Genomic DNA, 24,077 nt, shown 5'->3' with positions numbered 1-24,077 from the left:
GAATTCAGTGTCTTTATGAAAGAAAATCAAGTTGCTCTTCCTTAACCCCATTGTTCTTCTCTATAAAAAGTTTTTTAATAGTTGACATTGTCTGTATGTCAAGAAAAGCCCCCTAAACCTTTATTTTTATTTTTGATTGTGAAGTCTTAAATCACACAGTGACGTCAACGTTATTTTTGCCTAGTGAAACTAGTATCTAGAGTCTGGCTGATGTACGCATCGCTGACCTTTTGCTCTAATACTGTGGTATTACGCCAAAGCACTGGTTCTTTTTTGTTTCTCAGCTGTTTGCTCAATTTATTAATTTCAAATTGAGTACAACAGACCATTTCTATGGTCTTTTTAAAAACTCCATGAGGGCAACCTTTTGAAGAAGGTAATATAGTTAAGCTATACTAACCTGTAGGAGCTAAAAGTTATTAACACTTATGCTTCTAATTGTGACATTTTTTCTTTTTATCATGAATACAAGCTTCCTGCACCAACAGGGCAGTCAGAAAGGAGAGATTTGACTGTGTGTGGAAATAGGAATGCAATTGCTTCACGATAGGTTGTCCAGCTGCAGAATTGATGACTTCCTCATTACATTTAGATGCAGGATTGCAGGTCTCATGTTTGACATGTCTCTGCCAAGCTGTCCGGCATAGCCATGTGTCACTCTATCTAGGATTTTTCAAGTGGTAAGTAAGTAAGTGGTTTGCAAGTAGTAAAATGCAAAGGCCTCTCACTGCACAACTTCAGAAAAAATGCTCATTTTGGAATATATGTGTATATTCTGTCTTTCACCTTCTCCTGTTTTGCCCAATACAAACATTTATCTGTTATGTCTCATACACAGAGCTCTGTTTTGGAAAGAAAGACAGTAGTAGCACAAGGTGTTGTACCTGACAGACTCTTTGTAGACTGCAGGACTGCAGAGAAGGATCAAGTGAAGGACTGGCAGTGGCTTATATATATTTGTTCTTGGGGTGGGGAAATGGCAGGTTGGCACGTCTCACTTTTAACCCAATGTTGCTCTTTATAGATGTTGAGAAGTATTTTCTGCTTATATCTGTTCAAAAAACAGTGTTTTTTGTTGTTGTTGTTTGTTTGGTTTTTTTTTGGTGATGAACAGGAGTTGCCAGTGAAAGAAAACTGGTGTCTTTAAAGAAACACCATTTGCCATAGAAAAGAATAGATACACTGTCTGCTACAAACAGCAAAAAATCCCTTTGTATCAATCCCCCTGTATGTAATCCCTTAGGTATCAAAACACCCTTTGCAATAGTATTTCTTGTGACTAGAAGTACCCCAACCCACAACACCTGCTCAGATAAAGCAAAATTCATCTACATGGATGATAATCTTTCTATTTTATTTTTATGAAGCTCTATCTGCTGTTGTTTTCAGTATCTGAATTCGATTACTTTCTGTAGAGATATATTACAAACTTATTTCTTCATTTATGGCAAAATGTGTGGAAAAGCATGTGAGTTGCTACAAACATGAATGTAAACATTTTTTTGATTTTTTTCCCCTGAATTTATTATGTAAAGACAACTTCAAAAATGGTTTGAGCAAATAATTCCTATTGAAATCCACAGAAGTTAGGCACTTCATAACACTGAAAATTTGACCTATGAGTACTTTCTGTGGTGCAGATATACTGAGAGTCATAGCATAAATGTTCGTCATTCACTTTAATCAGATACACTTCAAATAATACTTAAATGATTCTCAACAGTAGAAATTCAGAAGGAATAAGCATACAACTCACTTCATTGTTACTTCATTTTACTTTCAAATTTCAGAAAAATCAGTTAAAACATTTCACTAAAATGCTCCAGACAATAATTACACCCTGCCAGAAGCATCACTATGCTTAAATAAAAGAAGCAATTATCAAGTAAAGCTTAGAAACTGATAGAAAAATAGGGTCTGTCTCAAAAATAGGTTTTGTCTCTCTTCTTACAGATGTATAAGATCTATATGCTACTGTCCCACCTGGATTTACTTATTTGCATTAAGCATTATTTAGTCTGCTAGTTTAGGCTGCTAGTTTCCAGCTCCTGGACTGGGGGTTCGTGGTGTCTGCTAGGAGCTGAAAAACAGCTCTACAGAATGGGGGGGGGGGGGTAGGAACTTAAGGGTCTAGTGGGAAACAAACTGCACTTGGTACTCAGGAGTGTAGTAGTCACACGTAGTCTGCTCTGATGTTCCCAGAAATCTGCCCTGCAGGGGACAAACAGCAGCAGGTGGGAAATGACTGGGCAAGCGCAGAGAGGACTTAGGATGAGGAGTAAGAAACAACCTACAAATGGACTATGTCCCTTTTAGTGGGCAAAAAATAGGGACCGTCCTTCTCTTTTTCCTATGATTTAATTCACTAATGTTTTTAGAAAATATTTCCTTATCATATTAAAAGATACCAAGTCATTTCTGCCTTTTTTTATATCCACAAAACCCAACTGATGGCACGTTTAGGTTTGACTCAAAGCAGAACTGGTTTTAAAATAATATACTTTAAAAGCGTAGCAAATGGAAAGGGCAAACAACTTGAACTGTAGAGCAGTGGGTAGCCTGTGAAGAGAGAGACCTCATATGGAAATGGCTGTGGAAATAAGCAGGATGTAGGACTCTCATGATGTCTTCTAGTTTTGAAAGGAAAGAAAACAGCAGGACACAGCAGTTCTGTATGCAGAGATGGTTGGAAAAAGAGGCAGGGGAGCATTAGGGTCAATTTTAAAAGAATAGGGGAGTAAGTATGAAATCAGACAGCCAAATGCAGAACTTATCCCATTAATTTAAAACATTTTCTGCTATAAAGAAAATTTTAAGCACTTCAAATTTCCCTTGTGTGAATAAGCTTTTTCATTGTCACCTACAAAGCTCAAATCTCAGCCAGATACTAAAAGCTGACCAAGAAATTACTAAACTATGTGTAACAGAAGCCAGATCATAACAAGCGCTTGAAGATGTGGAGGAACAGAGCTCCACATAAGGACCCTTGCTTCACCAGGCTAACTTTAACCAATGACATTCAATTATTCAAAACAGGTCAATTCTTTCCTAACAGAATACCTTCTACTTTTCTTTGTACGTTTTTTTTTGTTTAAGTAGCTCTGGCAGAAAGAGAGGAGCAATACTGTGGAAGATGTTTCCATGTGAGTCTAGCTGCTACCCTAACCTGCTACCACTGCTATAGACCTGTGCCTTTTCCGAAAAAGTTTCACCAGCTATTAGAAAGACTTCTACACTCCCACATCACTGTCTTTTACTATCATAAAACTGGCTGGCACTACTTATTCAAACTTTACTTTCAATGACTGAACTGTTCAGCTAGCCTGTTGTTCATTTTCCAGTATAGAATGCCTAATTTTGCACTGTTATAAAGACTTAAAGAGGAAATATCTGTAATGACCCTGGGTGTCTCCTTCCGGGTTTGTTTTCATGAGGCATCTTGCAGACAGAACTCTGATGATAACCTCTCTATCAGGTGTAGCTAATGATGTTCTTTGTCAAACTGGCACAGTTTATCTCTTCTCAAGTACTCTAATGTGTGAAAGGTGGGATTGCCAAATACATTAAACCCCATGCCAATAAGCCACGATCTCATACCATCAATTCATGTTTTTTTTTGGTGCAAGTGAAAGCAGAACTTAATCTTAAAGCCTAACTGAAGCTAGTCTGGAACAGATAGTATTTAGCTCTTTCCCCACAGATACAATCATAGTGCTATTACCTTTTCTGAACAGAAAAGCTATCCAAGTTCAAATTTGTGTTTTAAAGAAAAAAATATTAGTTTGGGGTTGACAGAGTAGGAAATAGGTTCCTTGATTTGACTGGATTCAAGTGAACGCTCCAAGTCCTCCAAACTGATTTCCCTTCAACCTTTCAATGAATTCTCTGAAGAAGTTGCATCGTCTTTCACTTGATACAAATCTTCCAGTCAGCATCAATGCTCAGGGCTAAATTTTCCAGTGTCAGCACAGAGGTCTTCGTATTGTATGTGAAAACCACTTCTTTTTCTTTCCCATCTGAACAGGACAAGAGAGTTTATTGTATGATTTAGGTAAACACTTTTGAAACACAACTACGCATGACTCCTTCCAGTTTTCAATTCAGACTCCCTGCCACTGGTGGAAAGGACTGAATACAAAACAAACAGTAGTTAAATCAGTGACTTATGGTACATCAGTTTTCCTACAATTATTCAAAGATTTTTCTGCAAAAGTTAAACCTTGTTTGAGCATAGTTGTTACTTTAAGCACCCTAAATGTCCTAAGTTTGACAGATAGAGGTAGGAAACCCATATCCATGATTTGCACGGTGTTTGGAAAGCAGCCAAAAGCGAAAAGCCCTTTTTGTAAATGCTGCTGTCTATACATGTAGGATCCCTCACAACTTCTAGAGATCCCCATAAAGTCAAGATGTCCAGGAGCTTTTGAATAAACAAAGTGAAGAGAAAAGTAATTTGTTCTTTGTCTTCAAATTTCCTGGTTTTGACTATTATGCAGGTTTATAGATCTTATCTGTACCTGGACCAACTGACCGGTTTTTCAATAAAAATGCTATTTTTGGTCGTATTCTGTGTAGTACAACTATCAGAACTTGGTAATTCTGAAGCACATCTACTGATACATTCACTGCCTTACAAAACAAGTGTTCTTCAGGTCTGCATGTAATATTAGTGGTGATTAGCTACTGGATAATTGAACTATATTCTGTCCTTGCTACCCAAGCAGCAGTACATAAACAAAGATGTTCCCTGTGCTATAGCAGTTTATTTGTAGAGCTGTCAGTTTGTCACCTCTAATGAATGGCAACAGTATAACAGTACTTTGAATAATTGTAGTAAAATGAAAGTCAATGCATTACCCTTGGAACAGACTGATACAAAAGTGGGTTGTTGTCCAAGTCCCAGAAATATCACCCGTTCAACTACACATGTGGTGTGGTATTGTCCACTTTCGCCCATGCAGCTGAAAAAAATAAAATTATTTCATATAGTTTCTGTCTATCAGTAGAAGTTCAGTATCACACTGAAAAAATACTGTGTTAGTCTCATCCTGAAAGTTCCCTAAACAGGTTTCCATTCCTCTATTTACATTTCTCCTGAAAAAAGTAGAATTTTTCTCCCATTATCAGCTAATTTTTGACTGCATGGCAGATTTCACAAAGTTAAAAGGGGAAAAAAAGTTTGAGAAGCTTTGTGGCAAAAAACGCAGCTTTGACAACAAGAAACATTCTCAATTTCTGTAAAATGGCAGTAGAAACCCCTAAATATAAATGTAATCTTTATTTTAACATTTTGCAAGTAAAATGTTCCAGTCTTAAGCACAACTAAATTTCATTTTGCAACTAATATAATTTCATGTATTTGTATTTATTATAAAGCTCTAAAAAAGCCCTCATATCCAAATTAAACTAAAATTTTCCTTTTTGGGGAAAACAATGTTATATCATTCATTTAAATTACTTTATTTTGGCAACTCCTAGATTTTCTAGTAGTTTAGCAATAATCTTTCATTTCTATCCTGAATTTTGAAGATTTTCAGATTTCACTTATGAGATAAGGGAATTTGAAGCATGCTTTTGGCTACGTTATTTAACCTAGTCTACAGTTTTGCTCTCTGTTATATTTTGTAGTCTGAGGACCACCTACTGTACATTTCTGAAGCCTGAGGGAATAATGAAATGCCTTTATTATTTATACACTTCACTGCACTATTTATGCATGAGCAGCAGATTTCAGTAGTAGAAGTGTGACAGTGGCATATTTAGGTTCTGTTTCCTTTCAAGTATTTAGTGATATTTTTGGAACTTCGCTAAGAAATAGATAACACTAATATTTCCTTATTTACAAGGCAGTCATAATGAGCTAGAAAAGGCATTTCCAGTGGCAGTATGTTGAGTGGCTTTTGTCTGCATCAGTTGCTGTTACCTGGAAGACAGAATGTTCTTGTGGAAAGTGAATTTCCGGTACAGGAACTGCTTCTTGTGGAGGTACTGAAATGAATGCCCATCATCTAGGTAGAGCTCACCTATTGCACGGGCCTGTGAAACACATCAGATAGAGACCAAATTAACAACAGCTTCTGGGAGTATACAATGATACATTTAAAAAGAAAAAGTCTCACTACATGTTATTAATGTGGGTGTCAGGTGTCACTTTATTCATTAGAAAGGACAGTTGTGGGAAGTTCTGTGTATATGTCCAAGAAATTTGTGGCTTGCCAATTCTCTGTTTCTTCTTCTAAGGGAATTGCAGAGGCCTGAGAAAGGTCAGAAAAAATGTTTTACCTGTGCTACACTCTGATACTTTTACTCTGAGGAAACAGTGGTAGGGAGGTGGGAGCCCCCTGACAATAAAGAACAGTAGAGGAGAGCCACTGGAAATCCAGATGCAGTTACCACTATGCTCATTGAACAGAGAACAAGCACCTAAAAAAGCATAAATGCAGTAAAAGACAACTTTGTAAAGGGAATATCACTTCTAAGTACCTCTGTGTCCAGGGCCACACGGAGTTCGTAAGAAACATCTATCATCCATTCAGTAGATTTTCCAGCTGCAGTCTTAAGAGGTATCACAGTGCCTCCTCGCTGGAATACAGGAATCTGCCAAAAACAAGGCCAGGGTAGAAAGGTTCACACACTCTTAATTGTATAATTTCAACTGGGAGCAGGGAAAACTTAAGTTCTTTTGTATCAAACCTCAGAAATAAACTTTTACTGCAAGCACATAAAGAAAACTATTTAATTAACATACATTGTCCAGTGTTACTGGGATCTTCAGAGTGCCTGGATCTTCCATTCGTATAAATGTTCTGAAATCATACCAAATCTAAGAAAAATGAAAAAAGAATGAGCACAACATATATGGCAGGATCTAGAAATGCTGAGGTCCAGAATGAGCATATTTATCTTGAAGCAAATAATAACAATGAAGTTGTTAATAAATCACAAGAAATAGCTACACCTGAAACTTCCCACGCACTGCTCTTGCAAGCAGGTTTAACTACTTTAGGTATGGCAGGCACTGAATTCCCACAGAGATATTGATAAAAATATTTTTCTTAGCATGTTTGGAGAGCCTCATCTGTTTTTCTCCTTAAATTCAAGAAAGAATTGTTAGTATCTTCTGGTGCACTGGTGGAGTCACAAAGCTTTGCATGGTCTTTAGCATTCTCCTTTACTTCTGTCTTTCCTCTCATTTGCCTCTAGAGCTGAAACTCAAGCTTTCCCTTTGGAACTATTTTCCTGAAATTCCTTCTCTTCCTTCACCTCTCAGCTGCTGCAGACAAATGGTCTGTGTAGAAGTGGATCACAGTGCCATCCTGTGGATTAATAACTCAGTTTCAGAGAGGAACTGATCTCTGTACATGTCAGTGTCTGCTATGCACATCCCAGGCTACTGAAGCTTGTATCTCCTTGTTATAATTTTTCCCTTCTTCAGCTTCCCCCTGGTTTCCTTATGACCTTCCTTCAAACAGCCCTTTTCTTCCATGTGAAAAGACAAGATCAACCCTATGTGACACATGAGAAAAGAAAAGGAATTGATAATTAATTGATAATTTAGTGAGTTTTTTTTTTTGGTGTTTCATGAGAAGCAGTGAGCCTCGAGGGGAGATACAAATTATAGGAGACCTGAGATCTGTGCATAGAAGAGCTTGGAAGAGCACAGGTGTAAATTTACTGTGAGGTATCAAGATATGAGGAAGGCTCAGAGTGACACAGAATGGCTAACACACAGCACAGTGGCAGCATGCAGCAATTATGACGTGGGGAGCTGGGAGGTTGCCATATAAAACACTTGTGTGGGCTGAGCAGCTTTGTATGATCCTCACCTCCTCTGACCCTGGAAGCAGAACACTCACTGCCTTGGCCTCTTTGTCCGTGACTGGATGCACCAACAGAGCATTTCCTGGAGTAAAAGATAAACATGGCAATGAATGACTGCTGCGGTTCTCAAAGCTGCATCTCATCACAGCAGCAGCACCATGCTCTGGTGTTGCCTGGGGGTTGTCAACCTCCCAAAGCCATTTTAAGGGCTTGCTTGAGCCTGGCATGTGCTTATGTTCACTTTGTACTGGGAAAAAAGGCACGTGTGAGGAGCTCATGGTTGCTCAGTCTCTTTCTGTTATGGTACTGTAATGCAGCTGGACGGTATTGCTCACCCACCCACACCTGCTTACCTAGCATGTACTCATTTTCCACAACAAAAGTTTCTAATTTCCCTGGAAACTCTACCCAGAGAGGCCTGCAGAAAGACAGACGGTGGAATTCAGTTAGTTTCTCTTCTCCCACCACCTTGTTCAAGACTTTCTGGCATTTTTAGGTTCCATTTTTCTCCCTCACCTTACAGCTATCAAGAACTGAAGATAAAGTAACGTCCTCTTCTGTGCCTTAAAGTACCACTTCTAAGTCACTGATGAGATTTACCAGTACAACACAGGCTATGGCACTCCTATATGTCCACTGTTTAGCGCCCTAAACCCTCGTTTTCTTCCTTCCTGCCTTCTTCCCTATGAACTTGCACTACAGATGCCTTCCCTCTAGCAAAGGAGAGATGGATGAGCCTTTCTATCAAAGTTGACCAACAATGCTGAAACCTGATGAGCTAGTCCCTGACTACTCCTTCCTGTTCTCAGAAGCTCACTACTGCTTTTGCAGTATGTCTCCTGTCACAGACTGGGTAACCTCCACCAGAAGTTCAACTTCTTCTGTTCTCAAAAAAGGGAAGTGCAATAGGTGCACAATAGGTGTCATGTATTTAGAGTTTGAGATAGTATAAGAAAAACAGCTCATTCAAATTACAGTCTGCAGCAATTCCCCGGGTTTCCTTATAAAGAAAGCCTGGCTCACCCACTTACTTACAGACCTTCACTTGTTCACTGTAGCCTTGTTGGTCATGTGGGTGCTAATGAGACATATTTTCCACTGTGTCTGTGAGAAAAATACCATGCTTCCTCTTTAGTTCTGTACCTATTGCAGTAAATTTAACATATTCAAGGCTTTATTTAACATTGTGGGCAGTACACATCAATGCCAGCTTCATTTGAAGGCTTGCAGAAGGGAATAAAACAGAATGTAGACATTTTTGTGCTTTTTCTTTCTTTTTTACTATTTAAATAAGTAATCACAAATGTAAGAGAGAGTAATTCAGTAATTTAAGTCCCTCATCTAAGTAACTTCCTGAGGATAATCACTAAACCTCCTGACTTAAGTGCTTACCTCATAACTGGTTCAGCCACTGTGTGTGCCCGATAGAACAGTGTGTATAAGTACGGCAGGAGGACGTAGCGCTCTCTAATGGCTTCCCTGATGATCTGGGTATTCTTCTCCCCAAAGAGCCACGGTTCTCGCCGTTTGCTCTCCATGTTAGAGTGACCTCTGAAGAAGGGCTGGTAGGCTCCAGCCTGATACCATCGAACAAGCAATTCTGGTTCTGGGTCTCCAATGAACCCTCCCACATCAGCTAGATATTGCGCAGACAAATAAAAATACACATTTTTGGAAATTATTCTGAAAAACTCAAAGATCTCCTCTAACAAACATTCCAAGGATATAAATTCATGAATTTCACAGTGTACTTGCAGTTCTGCTGTTGAGTTACTGCTTGTCCAATCAAGAGCGGAAAATGGAGGTAGTAAGTTATCCTTTAATAAAAATATCGAGACCTTTTGAAGGCTGAGTGCCTTCCCCTGTGGCAGAGGACTGCCACAGTGATGCTACAGACCATCACCTGGAGATTGTCGTTCCAGGACACAAACACTACAGAAGACTAAGAGGAGAAATGATGGTGAGAGACAGGTTTTTAGCATCTGAAATCGTTTGTGAATCATCTGTGAATCCAACTGGAAATGCTGTTGAGCTTTTCACTATCTGTGTTGAAGTCTGGTGGCACTAGCAGATTTTGTGTAGTGAGCAACTCCAACTAAACAGCTTACCTCCACAGAATGAAATCCCTGCCAGGCTGATGGTCAAAAGCATTGGAATGGAGATTTTCAAGTAACCCCACTCTGCTGTGTTGTCTCCAGTCCACACTGCCCCTGAAATTTACTCAGTCTCAGGCTTACACAGGAAATTCAGATGTATGATTCAACTTATGCTTGCAGTTAAGGAAAGAAAACAGGGATGGTCATGAAAACTGGTGAACTGCTGTTCATTGCAACTTCTTTTTTTTCCTTTATATGCATGCTCCTGAAATATCCAAAAACCATAGTGCTTTGTCTCAGGATAAAGATTGTTATTCTGACTTTAACTTGTACATGCTTTGCCAGCCCTTCCTTGTATTTTTTCAATCACTTGCACTTGTAGGATGTCACTATTCCAGTATTTCTAAGATATAGAAATATATATCTGTCCTCTCTAGACTTAACTACTATATACCAAGCTCAAGAAAACAAACCAGAAGGAAAGCTAGTCCTTGCTTACCATACTTCTGTGACCCAGCAAAGAACGATCGTGTGAGAACAAATGGTCTTTCCTTTCCTGAAGAACGTTCGATGAGTCCTTCTGCAGTTGCCATTTGCTGAAAATCATGAATATAAAAGTAAGGAGGATGAGCTTTCCAATTAAAATATTTGCAACGCTGCCTTCTTAGCCCTTCCTAGTCAGGAAAATTAAGAAATGAGTGCCCACAAATAACAGCTATTGTTAAACCAACTCTTTCCTACTACAATATACTTGAACAACAACAAAATATTGATTTTGTGTAGTCACAGCCAATGTCATTACATTGTTACATTAGAGATGTATGGATATTGTCATACTATTGTGACAGAGACATTTATCTCAAATACGGCAATACCTATTGCAGCAGAATTTCATTCTGTAACCTGATGGAGGTTAGAGCATACCTATTACTGTTTAAATACAATCCTTATCACATTAGGCATACCCTGTAAGGGCAGATAATTGCTGGTCTGTGTCTCCAGATACTCTACCTGGTAGAATCCATAGAGGTTGTGCAATTCCCGGTGCTCCCAGTTGTTGTAGTGCACAGCATCTTTCTGCATTGTTAGCTCTGCTCCTTTGAAAACTGATGGCTCATTCATGTCATTCCACACAAAGAGGATATTAGTGGACCCCTATGGTACAAGGTTGCAGTTAGGACATAAGACAGGCATTGCTGAGACTTATATCTCTATAGTGGGTGTCAGACCAGTCTGGGGTTTGAGTAGGAACAGCAGCAGCAAAGCAAGGTATGGTTATTATGCTCCTGTGGTCACTTGGAAGCTGCCAGTCATTCCCCCCTTTTCTCTTGGTGGCTTTTACATTCAGGGTGGCAGTCTGAAAGCCCAATTGATTTTTGTAGTTCTCATAAAACTCAGTGGAGTTGCGAAGTCATCTGCTGTTCCCTCCTTCTGGTAAGGGAGAAGAGGCAGAGAAGGCCAAAAGAGACGTAATAAATAGCCATGAAGGAAAAAAAAATAAATCAGAGGCCAGAAAAGAAAAACTGTACAGGAAAAGCACCAGGGGAAATGCCAAGCAAGGTCTGTGAAGGGAGTGATTAGCTTTGCAGTAATGTTGAAGCAACCTTCAGTGGAGGGTGGGAGAAACTGGAGGTGTCTGGTAGTGTCCACCCAGGCACCTTCAGCACTGGGCAAAAGTGCTGAAAGGAATGTGAAGGAGATGTGACCATGAGCTATGAGAGCACTCCCATCTCACTGCTTGTGTGTTGTCATGGTAGTAAAAACAGGTAATGCAGCAGTGGTGTTAGATGATGGGCTGCTAAAATGCCTGCACTCTGTCCATCCTACTGCTACAATTAAGTAAGCAGTTTCAGTGGCAGAGTACAGGTTCTAGCTTTCTCAGTGTAGACGAGTCCATGGAGAGAATCCTTCTATGGTATTTCAGTTTCTCACGATATTTTCATGTATGTTATGATAATACAACTACAAAAGCCACCAGCTTGCTTAGCCATTTTTTTTATCTTCTCTCTTTTACCCGTTTTTGGGCTTTCTGGAGCATGTAGATCAGAACAAATCAATACACACCTTGTATGTTTTGAAGGCAAATTGATCTGCATACCATTTTCGCACTTCAGGATTGGTGAAATCTAGGTAACAAGACAAACCTGTGGATGTGGGAGATCCTAGTTACTTAGCTGCTTTTAAGAGTATGTGTTGTCTTTGCACCTAAATACAGCAGCCTACAGCTAGAATGCTTTCCACAATAGGTAGCAATAACGTGGTTGATATTGTTTCTGAGACAAAAGCCCCAAAACAAATTCCAGGCCAACATGGAACTCAGTACACCTCTTGCCACTATCTGCAGATCAACACATGCAGACTCTGGAGGTCTGAAGCTCAGCACCATTTCAGGATGAATGCCAGCTGTTTGAAAAATGTTTGGATGTTAACAGGAAGCCAGGGAGAAACAGCACCCTTGGTGTTCTGAACTTGAAACAGGAAAGCGACATTGTGAAGCTGAATAACAACGTCCTGAGATGTATGAGTGAAAGACCAATTATTGCAGTTATACGTTTATACATATGCACAGGGAGAATAAAATGGTAATAGCTAAAATGGTAATAGTTAAAAACTGCCATGCTACTAGAAGTTGTAATATACCCTCGATTTTTTCTGTATTCATTGATGTTCCACAATGTTTGTGGGCTGTCTGGAAAGAACAAGGACAACCTCCTTTGCCCTCTACCAACTCACTCTGAGATAACCTCATGAAAAACAGTATGTCAAATCACTGTATTGTGATTGAATCAGTCTTCGGTTTCATGGTTCACTTAATTTTCACCCAGCCTACAACAGCTGTGTTCAGTGCACCAGACCAGACTAATTTTAACCAGAACAAGTTTGAGAAGAGGGGATGGTTGTTCTGATCAAAACTTTTCTAGCTCTAGGCACTGGGACTATTTGTAGAGCCAACAGACACAACAAAGTGTTATGGCTGAGGCAGTTAAAACATGAATGTACAAAAGACAATCTAATCAAAAGTATTTGAAATTATGAATTAAAAAAAAAAAAAAGTGTTGTGAGAAATTAATTCTACCTTAATGACTCCCAATTTTGCAAAATTTTTAAAATTAACAGCTTGAAATGCAGATCGAACAACTTTTTTTTTTTTTTTTTTTTTTTTTTTTTTTTTTACCTGGCCAACAGATACCCTCAAAATCTTGTCCATTTCTGTCTTTCACAAAGTATCCCTTGTCTTTTCCTTGTGAATACAGGGCATACATGGGATCCGCTTTAATGTGGGGGTCTACAATGACGACAAGCTGCCAGGATAAGAAAATAAAGTGCATCATTAGCATCAACTCCAGTTAGTGAAACAGGGAAATTTAACTTTTGATACAAAGCATATAAAGAGTTCGTTTCAGGTAAAGAAGGTAGCTATGTCACTCATTTTAGAAAGCATTTAGCTATGTTTGTATATCCTGCACTACACATATATGTAACAGCTAATTTACAAGGAGGGCATGAATTCATACTTAGTCCCCTGACACGTTTCAATTGAAATCTAATACCCCACTCCCTGAAAACACAGTGTTTAATTCATGGCTATATTCTGTGAATGGGAAAATATACTTATTTGCCTTAAGACATTTAAATATATCTTAGTTTGTATGACATACAACAACAACAGAAATTCCTATTGTTTTTAACATCCAAGTATCATATTTTGTAGGTACCTTCTTCTGCCATTAACTGCCTTGCCCTAAAGCTGAGAAGGTACTAATAGCTCCAACTAAGAGACTATAAAACTTGAACACTATTTCAACAGTTCCCCTGTTGGCAAACATCAAGCATTAAGCAATTCACAACTTTCAGATATTAAACATATACATTAGAAAGAAAAACTGAAGCAAGGACAGCTGAAGGAAGGTTGGCATAGCGGTGAAAGCTCACATTACGTAGAATAATTTTCTCCTTTGTTGATCAGGGACAGCACTGGGCTGCTTCTTAAAGATGGAGCTTCAAAGGGGTCAAACAGCCTGATGCTCAGGGTACTAAACTAACTATGAAACAATATAATGGCATGACGAGGTGGATTTAAAAAAAAGCCTGCACATGAGAAGCATCACCAGACTGCAACACAATCTAATTTACTTCGTTAGTTACACAGTTTCTAGTATCTCAAGTACTTTGGTTAAGGCTGATTAGGTAACTTCACACTACAAATTAGTATTTCATTCCTTCCTGATATATTATTTACCTTGCGTTTTTTCTTCCTGAGAAGTTCTTGCATCCTCTTGGGGTTCTGGAATTTCTTCTTGTCCCACGTAAAATACCTTTTCCCATCTGTGTGTTCTATGTCCAGCCATATCACATCGTATGGAATGTCATGTTCATCAAAACCTGCATCTACTGCCTTGACATCTTGCTCATCTTCATAATTCCAGCGGCACTGATGGTAGCCCAGAGAAAAAAGGGGAGGTAGGGCTTGAGTGCCTAGGAAGAGTATATGAATGAAGCTAACAGTGTTAATGCTTTTCACAATTTCTTCTGAAGACTTTACAGAAAAGTTAACCTGGGAGTCGTGATTAACATGTAACTGTTTGGAACCAGGAAATGCTGGGCTATTTTAAGTCTAGAGCATGTTCTTCACACCCAAGTGACTGGGACTGGCAGTTGTTCCCAAGTGATTGGGAACAATTGGCCTACTGCACTCAATGGACAAGGTAAACATTAACCCTCTCTTGAGTACAGAATATTCCTCGGGGAATCTCCAAGGTAAATCTGTCATACCGACTGACTCCAATTATTTAAGTTAGTACCTGTCAGTTGTGCAAATTGTTTGAAGATATCAAACGCAGTCGGTCCCATCAGCAGGAAAACATCAATGATCCCACTTTCTGACATCCAGCGCACATCAGTTAGAGGCACTGCCCTCTGCTTAGCAGTATCTGCAGCAGATCCGGACTGTATGTGCTTTAAAGGAAACCAAAGTAGAGCTGAATTCTTCTCTATCAAACTTTTGTTCATTAAAGGATCAAAGATGGAGACCCATGAAATTCTACCACTAACACATATCTGGCAGGTATTAGAAAAACACAGTTTATTACATATTCTTAGCAAATCCTTTACCTTGCATACTGGTTATGTGAAATAAAGAGCAACAGTTAAAGATCACATAAAATGATGAGGGGCAAGGTAATTAGAACTTTTCTGTGACTAGTTTCTAATCATTCATGAGTAATAAAGAAAAGGACCAATTTTAATCATGTAATCAAGCATTGGAATAAAGCAAGATTTTTTCACTATTTCAGTTTTAGCATAATTCACATATTTGTGCTCAAGAGTTGATGTGATCTGTCTCCAGTGATGTTGCCATCTTGCTTTTGGCCCTGACTCGTTGTGTTTTCTTTTGATATTAAATTCCGAGGAAATTAGGCAACTCTCACCTCAGCTACTGCCTTTGTATTAATATCCACCAGTGTTTCTGAAGAGTTCAGCCAGAAAATCCCTGAAGTTCTGTTAGGCTTGTGTGCTAAGAGAAGGGGCACTGAACCATAAATACCTATTTTATCATGTATCTTGTGTCCGAAGATGTCCAAATTATAAAGCCGGTAGGCATCACCATCACTAGGACAAAGAAAAAGATGTATTTGTTAGATGTAAGCATCCCAAACCAGGCCAATTTTAGCTCTACTGTCATTCCACTGAACTCACTGAACACTCTGTATTATGGTCTTTTGTTTACCCTCCAGGCTGAAATGTGGACCTTCTATAATACTGCTTCTTTGCTTTGGTCCTACCTATCTCAATCAAGCAACATTTTGGCTATCAGTGAGAATACTGCTCACTTATTCCAAGCCCTAAAATAAAAATTCTGAATTCTTCTGTCCGTCATGAAGTTGCTCTTTTAAGAATTCTGCTTAGATGTGACTAATTGTGCAATTCTGAATAAAGACAGCATAGAAATTTGATAGAGAACAAAAGGGGCCATTCATGAAATTGCAGAATGTAAAGCAGAACAACTCACTCCGCATGGACAGTTTATGATTCAGTTTGCTATATCATTAAAATAAAATATGGGATATAATACACATATTTCAAGCTGCTGTTTGTATTAAATCATTTACACGGTATTACAGCTCTCCTCTGCAATAATGCAATCTGCCAGCTTTACCTTGTGTTTTTGAGAAGTAGTGATTCTGCGTGTTGTGGTATTCCATAGACATGGTCAAATCCATGTAAAGAGAAGTCCACACCTACAGAACTTGGACCTGAGGTAATAACATTAAAAGAGAATAGCACAGAGTTCCATTCTTGGGCTTAGCTGAAACCAAGAAAGCATCACAACCTAATTGTAAAAAAATAAATAAAAAGCAAATTTTAATAATTAGCTTTTTCAAACTTGTTTTCAACTTCTTTCATCATTAGTTATATACTGCAGAGGTAACATTTGCAACAGATTTTATTGTATTTCTTCCAGTTTTGATCTGCTTAAGATAAAATGAAGAAAAAAAAGAAAAAAAGGAAAAAAAAGCACGTAATAGTTCCTTTACTATGTAGTAAAACTGCTTAAAATGATCTCCTGTTTCTATCCCAGCAACTACAAGCCAATCTTTGCAGCACAGTGGTACAGCAGAGTGAACATCAGAGTAAGAATTGCTTATTTTCTGCACTTTTCAGCTACAAGCAGTGGCTTCAGTATCAGAATCTTACCCCAGGGACTTTACTCCCTCAATACAGAGAAGCAGCAAAATCATGATGCTGGCCTAATATGTCAGACGCAGCATGAATAATGAGGGCAAAAGCTTCCTGCTTTTTTTTCCTGTGTGTCTCAATGGTGAAGAGCAGAAACCTCTATCACCACAAGGAAGCTCTTTTAGACTTCCCTCTGCATACTGCAGCTGCTGGGCAGTGCTGGTTGCCACAGAAGGCTGCATGATAGAAGTAACAGACAGAGCTAACAGAATTAGTTAATGCAGAATGCAACTGGACAGGCAGCAAAGGGTCATGAGTTTTTGTAATTCATAATTTAAACTGTATTTGAGCTTCTGACTTCCAGGTATCTATCCCCTTCTTAGTGTCCCTTAAGACTGCTCAGTACTTTCCTTTGTAGTCCCCCACTTCAGAAGTTTCTCTGCAACAATTATTGCTTAGATACCACGATTTCTGATATGTCATCAGAATAAACATGTGAAATCAATGTTAATATATAAAAAGCAAAAAACAACAATAAAAAGAAATAGTGTATTACATAGTAGTCAGCCAATGCAGATAGTGTTACACTCGGAAATGGCAGTTAGCTGATGAAATGCGTCACAGATGAACAGAAATCTAATGATTATTTCCAGTGCTTCTGTCAGATTTGTTACCCACTGACACCTTACAGGCAAGTTAAAAGGTTTGAGTGAGACATCGATAAACATTAAGCAGCTAAACAGAAATACGAATGAATAAAGGTCAATACATGTACAAAGCAGTAAAGGCATTTTCAGAACTAAACTGAGACTTACCATGAGCTTTGAAATCCAAGAAACTGCCAAATTTCTCTTGCCAGTGACCTAGATCCTCCTGTTTCTCCTATATAAACAGAAATAGCTAAGCCTGTAAGTGCAACTACTCACACCATGTACTAAGAAAAATGTCTTTATTCACATGAGATTCATGCATTGTTACTTTTTTTTTTTTTTTTTTTAATATGGCTAACATAAATAAATCCAAAATGCAGTTCAGATTCTGCTGCAGCAGTGTGAATCCTCCAAAGCAAGAACACTCCCTGGCAGAATCCATAGTTCAGATGCATGTATGCTGAAAGCAGCATAGCTTCTTCAGTTTTTAACAGGATGGTACAGTAAGCCATCTGCTCTACAGGAGGCTAAAATTGTCATGGGCATAACTCAGCCTCCTGAGAAAACTGGCATGTGCCTATATACACTGCCAGGACCTGGTCTTTTTCCAGAGGGAGTCTTACATCAGTACTAAGCATGGATGTATGTATAGGCATATCTTTGGACTGTTACAAAAGAGGTCTCTTTCTTTTGAAACTCTCTTTGCAAAGAAAAGGGAATTTGAAAATGACCAAATATCAACAGGAAACTCCCTGTTACATATGTAGTCCAAATTAAATGAGAGATCAAGAACAAAAGAGGAAAAAAAAAGTAAATAAAATGGCCATGGAAGACATTTTAAGCCAGATCTATATGCTGATGCCTTCTACAACCGTGGTAAAACACACACTGCTGTCTGAAATACCAGATCCTCTTTAAATTTCACTGAAAAAATCATTAGATTAAGAAAAAATATATTTGATACATCTCATAAAGGAATAGCTGATGTGGGACTTTCAGTCACTATCATCTCTCATGTGAATGAAAGGCCCACAAAGCCCAAAGTGCACTGTAATACATTCCAATAGTGAAGAAAAAGAACTGCTTTCTGGTGTCATGATAAAGATGAAGTCATGGCAATCTACTGTATATTATGTGCTGCATGTTAGTTTGGCTGTTTGTAAGAACAGTACCAGAAGAAATCACAAATGTGATTCTATTTAATCAATTCTCTTTTCTACAAAATATTAATGATGGAATTGGAGTAAGCATAGGCTACCTTAGAAGAATCACTTGCTGCCTCCTCGTTTTCTGCTGTAGATTTTCTAGTGAAAACAAATATATAAAAAATAATCAGTTTATTGTTAACATATGGAAGGAATTAAAATAGAAAATCCATATAGCATTATGCATTCACTTACATATTAAAGTGCTTTAGAATCACAGACTCATCTATATTGGAAAAGAGTTTCAAAATTATCAAGTCCAACCATCTACCTGACCTATCATTAAACCACATCCCTTAGTGCAATGTCCATACAACTCAAAAATATCTCCAGGGATGGTGACTCCGCCACTTCCCTGGGCAGCCTTTTCCAATGCTTGACCACCTTCTCTATGAAGAAATTCTTCCAAATACCCAATCTAAGCCTCCCCTGGAAAAACATGAGATTGTTTCCTTGTGTCCTAAGGTGCCAGACTACTCTGAAAACTGATGTAATTGTAGAGAGCTCTGATTGGCAAATCATTTTAATATTTGATGTCCTAAAATAGTGTTCACTCTACACTTGAATTAAATTCATCCTTTCAGATTCCACATTTATTTCTATCTGTGCCAGCATTTTACCCACCCAGAAGATCCCCATGTCTTTGTTCTCTATTAAAGGCTCTCTGTTAATTAATTTTTCTTTCAAATAATTCTTTCTATGAGAAACATGCTTGCTATGCCTGTTTCCTAGCCATGACACAGTCTGCTTTGTAAATTCTCATTCTTCCAGCACTTTGCAGTGGGACTGATCTGCAAGCTCATATATGGCATATTGTAACTTACTTGAAGAGCTTATATGGTGAACAAAACTTACCTGAAGAGTAAGTTTAGTCATAAAATGAGGCAAAACTAAGAATATTATCATATTACCATCGTTCATTCCCCAAAAGACAAGGGGAACAAGACACTTTAGTTTATTAAAGAATTGGTTAATAACTTAGGTTAGCATGAGCATATGTCTGCTGTAAGGGATTCAAAGAGTCTGCAGCTAATTGATTTAGACATTCTTTTTTAAAACTTCACTAGCATACTTACTGGCATGAAGTAATAGAGAAGACAGATTTCAACATGTGGGAGTTTCTATCACAAAAATTGCTATTCCAATATAATTGTTTATTTTCAGCTACAGCTCAATTACCAAATGGTGGGATAGACAGGTACTGTACCTATCACTAGGAGGTGGTTGGAGGTGCTCAAAATATAACAACCCATTGGAATTCATGCTCAGAACAGTCTCACCCTTGGAGTGTAGCTCAACCTGGAAGGGGTTTGCTGTGACTTGAAGTGTGTAGTCCTTATTAACACTTGTCAGCACCAAAATACCTGCCTCCTTCTGGGATACAGAAAGTCTGTCAAATGAAAAGCAGCAACAGTTTTATATGAATCAGCATATGAGGGAAAAGGCAAAACAACCTTGCAAATGAAGCTGTAAGTTACTAAGTAAGGTGCTAAAACATTGTCCCTTCACTCACCTCTGGGTGGTAGGTTCCTTTATAAGAACATCAGGAACTTCATATCTTGCTCTGAGAGGAGCTGCTTCATTAATTTTAATCCTAAAAATATTGCCTTCTATTTCATATATTTCTACTTGTAGAAGAACCTGGGAGCAAAAACAGATAAACCGGTAATGATAAAAAACATCAACTTACTTTTCAACTTAACATCATCAGACACTTTCTGTCTGGAAAAAAGCACTCATGCCTGCTTTCTGATTTAGTGTTCTTTAGTACTACAAAATAACAGTCACCATCCACCTAATTTACACCAGCTAGCTCTGCTTTGCTGCTTTGAAGAGCAACTGTTTTAAAGTGGATTCTTTATCTTCAAGGTTCTCATGCCTAGAATATTTGCAGCTCTCCCCACAAGTAACAAGGAAAACGGGGATAGTATACAATAACCTTGAAGTTTGGGTAATTTTAGTACTGTGGTGTAAATGTAAGAGCAGGATACTACTGAGATGTGGGCTTTTTGCAAAAGCATCAGTGCTCTGTGTTCACTGGTATTCACAGTGGTACTCAGACTGATGACCCATGTCAGAAAGACACCTGAATAAAAACGGATGATACTGCTCTACTTATAAAGATGTGTAACTAGCTATTTTACACTTCAGGGAACTGTAAACTCACTTTGTTCTTTGTTTCACACAAAATGACTCATTTTTATTCTGTGGAGAATCTCTATGCAAGAAATCAGATATTTTTTTTTTTTCGCACTTCTGTATTTTTCACTTTCTGAATCTTTTCTCCCATGAGACACAAAAATTGGATGAAAAATTTTGGCCTGCTATCTTTTCCTTTTACCTGGGAGCTAATCAGTACCACTCTCTTCAAAGACATGAAAGAGTGAAAGTGCCATAAGACTAGATGGAATGTAGGCAAGGCAGAAAAATTGATTTGGAGTTCCAGATTCTGCTTCTTAGGATACACTTCACATTATGCCATCTTTGAATAAACTCCCAGTCTACAGAACTGCAGGGTCTTCAGTCTTTCACCTATGTTAAGATCTAGGCAGAAAAAAAAAAAAAAAAAAAAAAGACTCCTTTTTCTATGCTGACTTCAAAGGTCAGGATCAACACTGAAGGCAGATAATACATTCATACACATTACCTGCGTAATGCGATGCTTAGAGCATGGAATGGGGAGAGCTGCCATTCCGAACTCCCATAATCTGTGGATGGTTTAGGTTGCCTTTTCCCTGAGTGAGTATGTTAGCTGGTATTCTGTCAAATTAGAGAAATGGAAGATAACCCTCTTCCTGGATCTTTTTTTATATATGAATAATTTGATAGGTGAGAAAGACTTTTTTCCTAAAAGGTTGCCATTCATCAAATATGGTAATACAAAGGTATGCTTGAGAGGTGTTGAAACATGTGTCTTCTTATTCCATTATAGAAAAATTATGTATTATTTTGGAATAGTGGGGAAAACCTGAATTAAAACATTTTTTCACATAAAAAAAGAGTCGATCCAGATTTTTAATAAAGTCAGTACAGATTTTTTTTTTTAAGTTCCTTAAAATGTCCTCCTTAAAATGTCCCTTTTTCTTGCTCAGTCTCAAGTTGTCAAATAAATACTGACTAGTAAGGACATCTTTAGGCTGATACTTTGCATCATAATTACCTACCACTGAAGTATCTCAAAACTTTCTGCAAGCATTATCAGACCTGGTGATAATATTCACTGCTCTTTCTTATACTAGGTAAGATCTCACCTTATTCTCCTCATGAATAATTTGGAATTTGACATTCTCGTCACTTAATGTGGCTGAATCCAGCAGTGCTCGATACAAGGATTTTCCAGGACGTAGAAGTTTCTGACGCCTGACAAGACAGAGAATTGTTTTTAGACTCCCTACTTATTGTGGCTTATATCACACACAGGGACATACCATTAAGTTGGAAATATTTACTAATGATTTGTCTTGAATTTTTTCAAACAATTATTATTAGTGCTTCAAGTAAAGGGGAAAAAGAGGGAATATAGTTCTAAGCAAACGTGTATATGAATGAGATGGAAAATAGCGGGGCCTGGTCAACCAACACCATCCCAAAAATCTTTTTTTAAATAACAGGATAAATTCAAGTGACCAACTAAAATCGAAGTTGCCCAGTTACATTTCACTTCTTTCCAGAACCCCATAAATTTCATCGGAATAATCCATTTTTTATTTTCTGTTATACACACTAATGTTTGGTTTCCAACCCTCCAGTGAACAGCTTCTACATTCTGTAGTGAATAAGCAATACATATTTGTAATTTGTAAGCTCCTGGATATACATTGAGGAAATTGATTTTCAAGGGATACTCGTGAATCTACTGACCTAAGAAGGCTCTCTGCTTTGCAAGACCCAGTGTTTGAGCTGCTAAAATGAAAGCAGGAACTGAACAAGGAGAGTGGCCAAAGTCTGGATGGGCTGCTACAGCAATCACGCAAAGGATTTAGTTTAAAAGTAGAGCAGAAACATGATCTGAGGCTTGCCACTGTGCAGTAGCTTCCTGTTGAGAAATTAGATGTCTTAAGTTAAAACGGTGACAGGTGAGAGAGGGCTGATGTGAAAAGATGTCTTGCTCCCATTGGCAAAATATTATCTGGAACTTCGGAACATAATTTCCTGAAGAACAGAATTGGGTACTTGAAACTATAACCCTGTATGTCAGAGGCTAATTGGTGTAACACTGGGCGATCATTTGTTTTACCTGGGCAACATTAGACAGGATACAATGGAGGTGAGATTCTACCTTTTAAAATATGCTGACCGGTTAGTGGAATGCTCACTTTGAAAGGAACATCCTGAAAGTAGCACAGTCGTTGTGATTAAAAATCAATGTGAAACTACTTCCTGTAACTTTTAAGAGTTTGCAAAACCAAATACCCTACACTACAATTCTTCTCTTTACCTGTAAAAAGCAATCTGGTTGCATTCCTTAAAGTTGCTTTTGTCCACAGCTTCATCTTGAACACTAGAAAGAGCAGAAAACATTTACGTGTGTTCAGAAACCACCTGTTGACAGATCAGATGATGGGCGTCTCCCTCTAGAGTGGTGAGGATTAAGGAGAGTGGAGACAACCATGACATAAAACTTGTTGGACTCTGAACTACTGTGTTTGGATATAGGAAGAATTTGTATGCATTTAGGTCAAAGCTAAGCCACTTCCTTTTAAAGTGATAATTTTGACAGCCAGTTGGATCTGTGACTAACAGAGATGAATTTCTGCATAAGTGAATTCTTGGGGCTTTGCATATTGAAGCAAGTTCTCTCTCTGCAGTCCTTAAACATTATGTTCCAGCAATAAAAACTGACAGGACTGGCAGAAAAGGAGGAATCCTGTGTCCCTCTTCTGCCTGCAGTGGGACTAATGAAGAGGAGGCTTCTGTTGGCTCAACCAACAGCTCTGTGTTATCTCGGGACTTGAGAGAACTTCTAGATGTATTAGAAAACAGTAAATTTTTGGCCTGCCTGAAAACATTGGACTGCCAATAGCGCCTGTCATCAGCACGTTTCCCCTACCATACCGAGTTCAGCCACGCATGGGAGAGAATTAGGTTTTATTTAGTCCTGGCAAACGAAGAGCTGACGCTCACAGGACGCTAATTACACACACAAACACCACACACAGACGCAGAGGGCAGCCGTGGGTGACAGCGGCAGCTCACCGCGCACTCACAGCCCGGGGGGACCTCCCCGCAGCCCCCCCCCCACCCCGTTCGGGCCCCCTCCCGTCAGCTGAAGGCCCCGCGCAGCCGGGGGCGGCTCGGCCACGTCCCCCGCAGCCCCGTCCCCACCGGCGGCCGGCTCCGGGCCCTCCGCTGCCTGCAGCCGGCCCGGCACAACCGGCAGCGAGCAGCGGGCCGGCCGGGGAGCCGTTAGCGGGCAGCGTTACCTGGCTTCCCCCGGCGCCGCCGCCTCCATCGCGGCTGCTGCAGCCGGAGGGGCGGCAGCGGAGGCCGGGCTTCCCCGGGGGTGCCCTGCGAAGCGGAGGGGATCGGAGGCCGGGCAGCGGCTGCTCCGCCCCCCCCCCCTCCCTCCCGGCGCCGCTCCCTCTCGCCCACGACGGCGGCGCGGCCCCGAGAGGAGCGGAAGAGGC

The 24,077-nt window shown here is 39.2% G+C and overlaps 1 protein-coding gene across 1 annotated transcript; it reads right to left on the bottom strand.

The window, feature by feature from the left end:
• Positions 1 to 1,660: 1,660 nt before the first annotated feature.
• GANC (glucosidase alpha, neutral C) lies at positions 1,661 to 24,009 on the bottom strand. The gene is made up of 24 exons (XM_032188576.1): positions 23,874 to 24,009; positions 22,889 to 22,951; positions 21,702 to 21,810; positions 19,964 to 20,091; positions 19,658 to 19,840; positions 18,504 to 18,549; positions 17,411 to 17,477; positions 16,075 to 16,171; positions 15,347 to 15,527; positions 14,720 to 14,873; positions 14,158 to 14,393; positions 13,093 to 13,219; positions 11,982 to 12,061; positions 10,929 to 11,072; positions 10,417 to 10,513; positions 9,930 to 10,031; positions 9,214 to 9,457; positions 8,175 to 8,239; positions 7,827 to 7,903; positions 6,749 to 6,823; positions 6,484 to 6,597; positions 5,924 to 6,036; positions 4,858 to 4,961; positions 1,661 to 4,016 (listed from the first exon to the last, which is right to left on the bottom strand). The coding sequence occupies exons 1-24, from the start codon at positions 23,900 to 23,902 to the stop codon at positions 3,907 to 3,909; spliced, it is 2,745 nt and encodes a 914-aa protein (XP_032044467.1). The 5' UTR covers positions 23,903 to 24,009; the 3' UTR covers positions 1,661 to 3,906.
• Positions 24,010 to 24,077: the final 68 nt, after the last annotated feature.

Source organism: Aythya fuligula, chromosome 5 (assembly GCF_009819795.1).
Source record: "Aythya fuligula isolate bAytFul2 chromosome 5, bAytFul2.pri, whole genome shotgun sequence".
In the NCBI taxonomy this organism is placed as follows: domain Eukaryota; kingdom Metazoa; phylum Chordata; class Aves; order Anseriformes; family Anatidae; genus Aythya; species Aythya fuligula.
The sequence above is the reverse complement of the archived record's forward strand: the minus strand, read 5'-3'. Positions and strand labels throughout refer to the sequence as shown.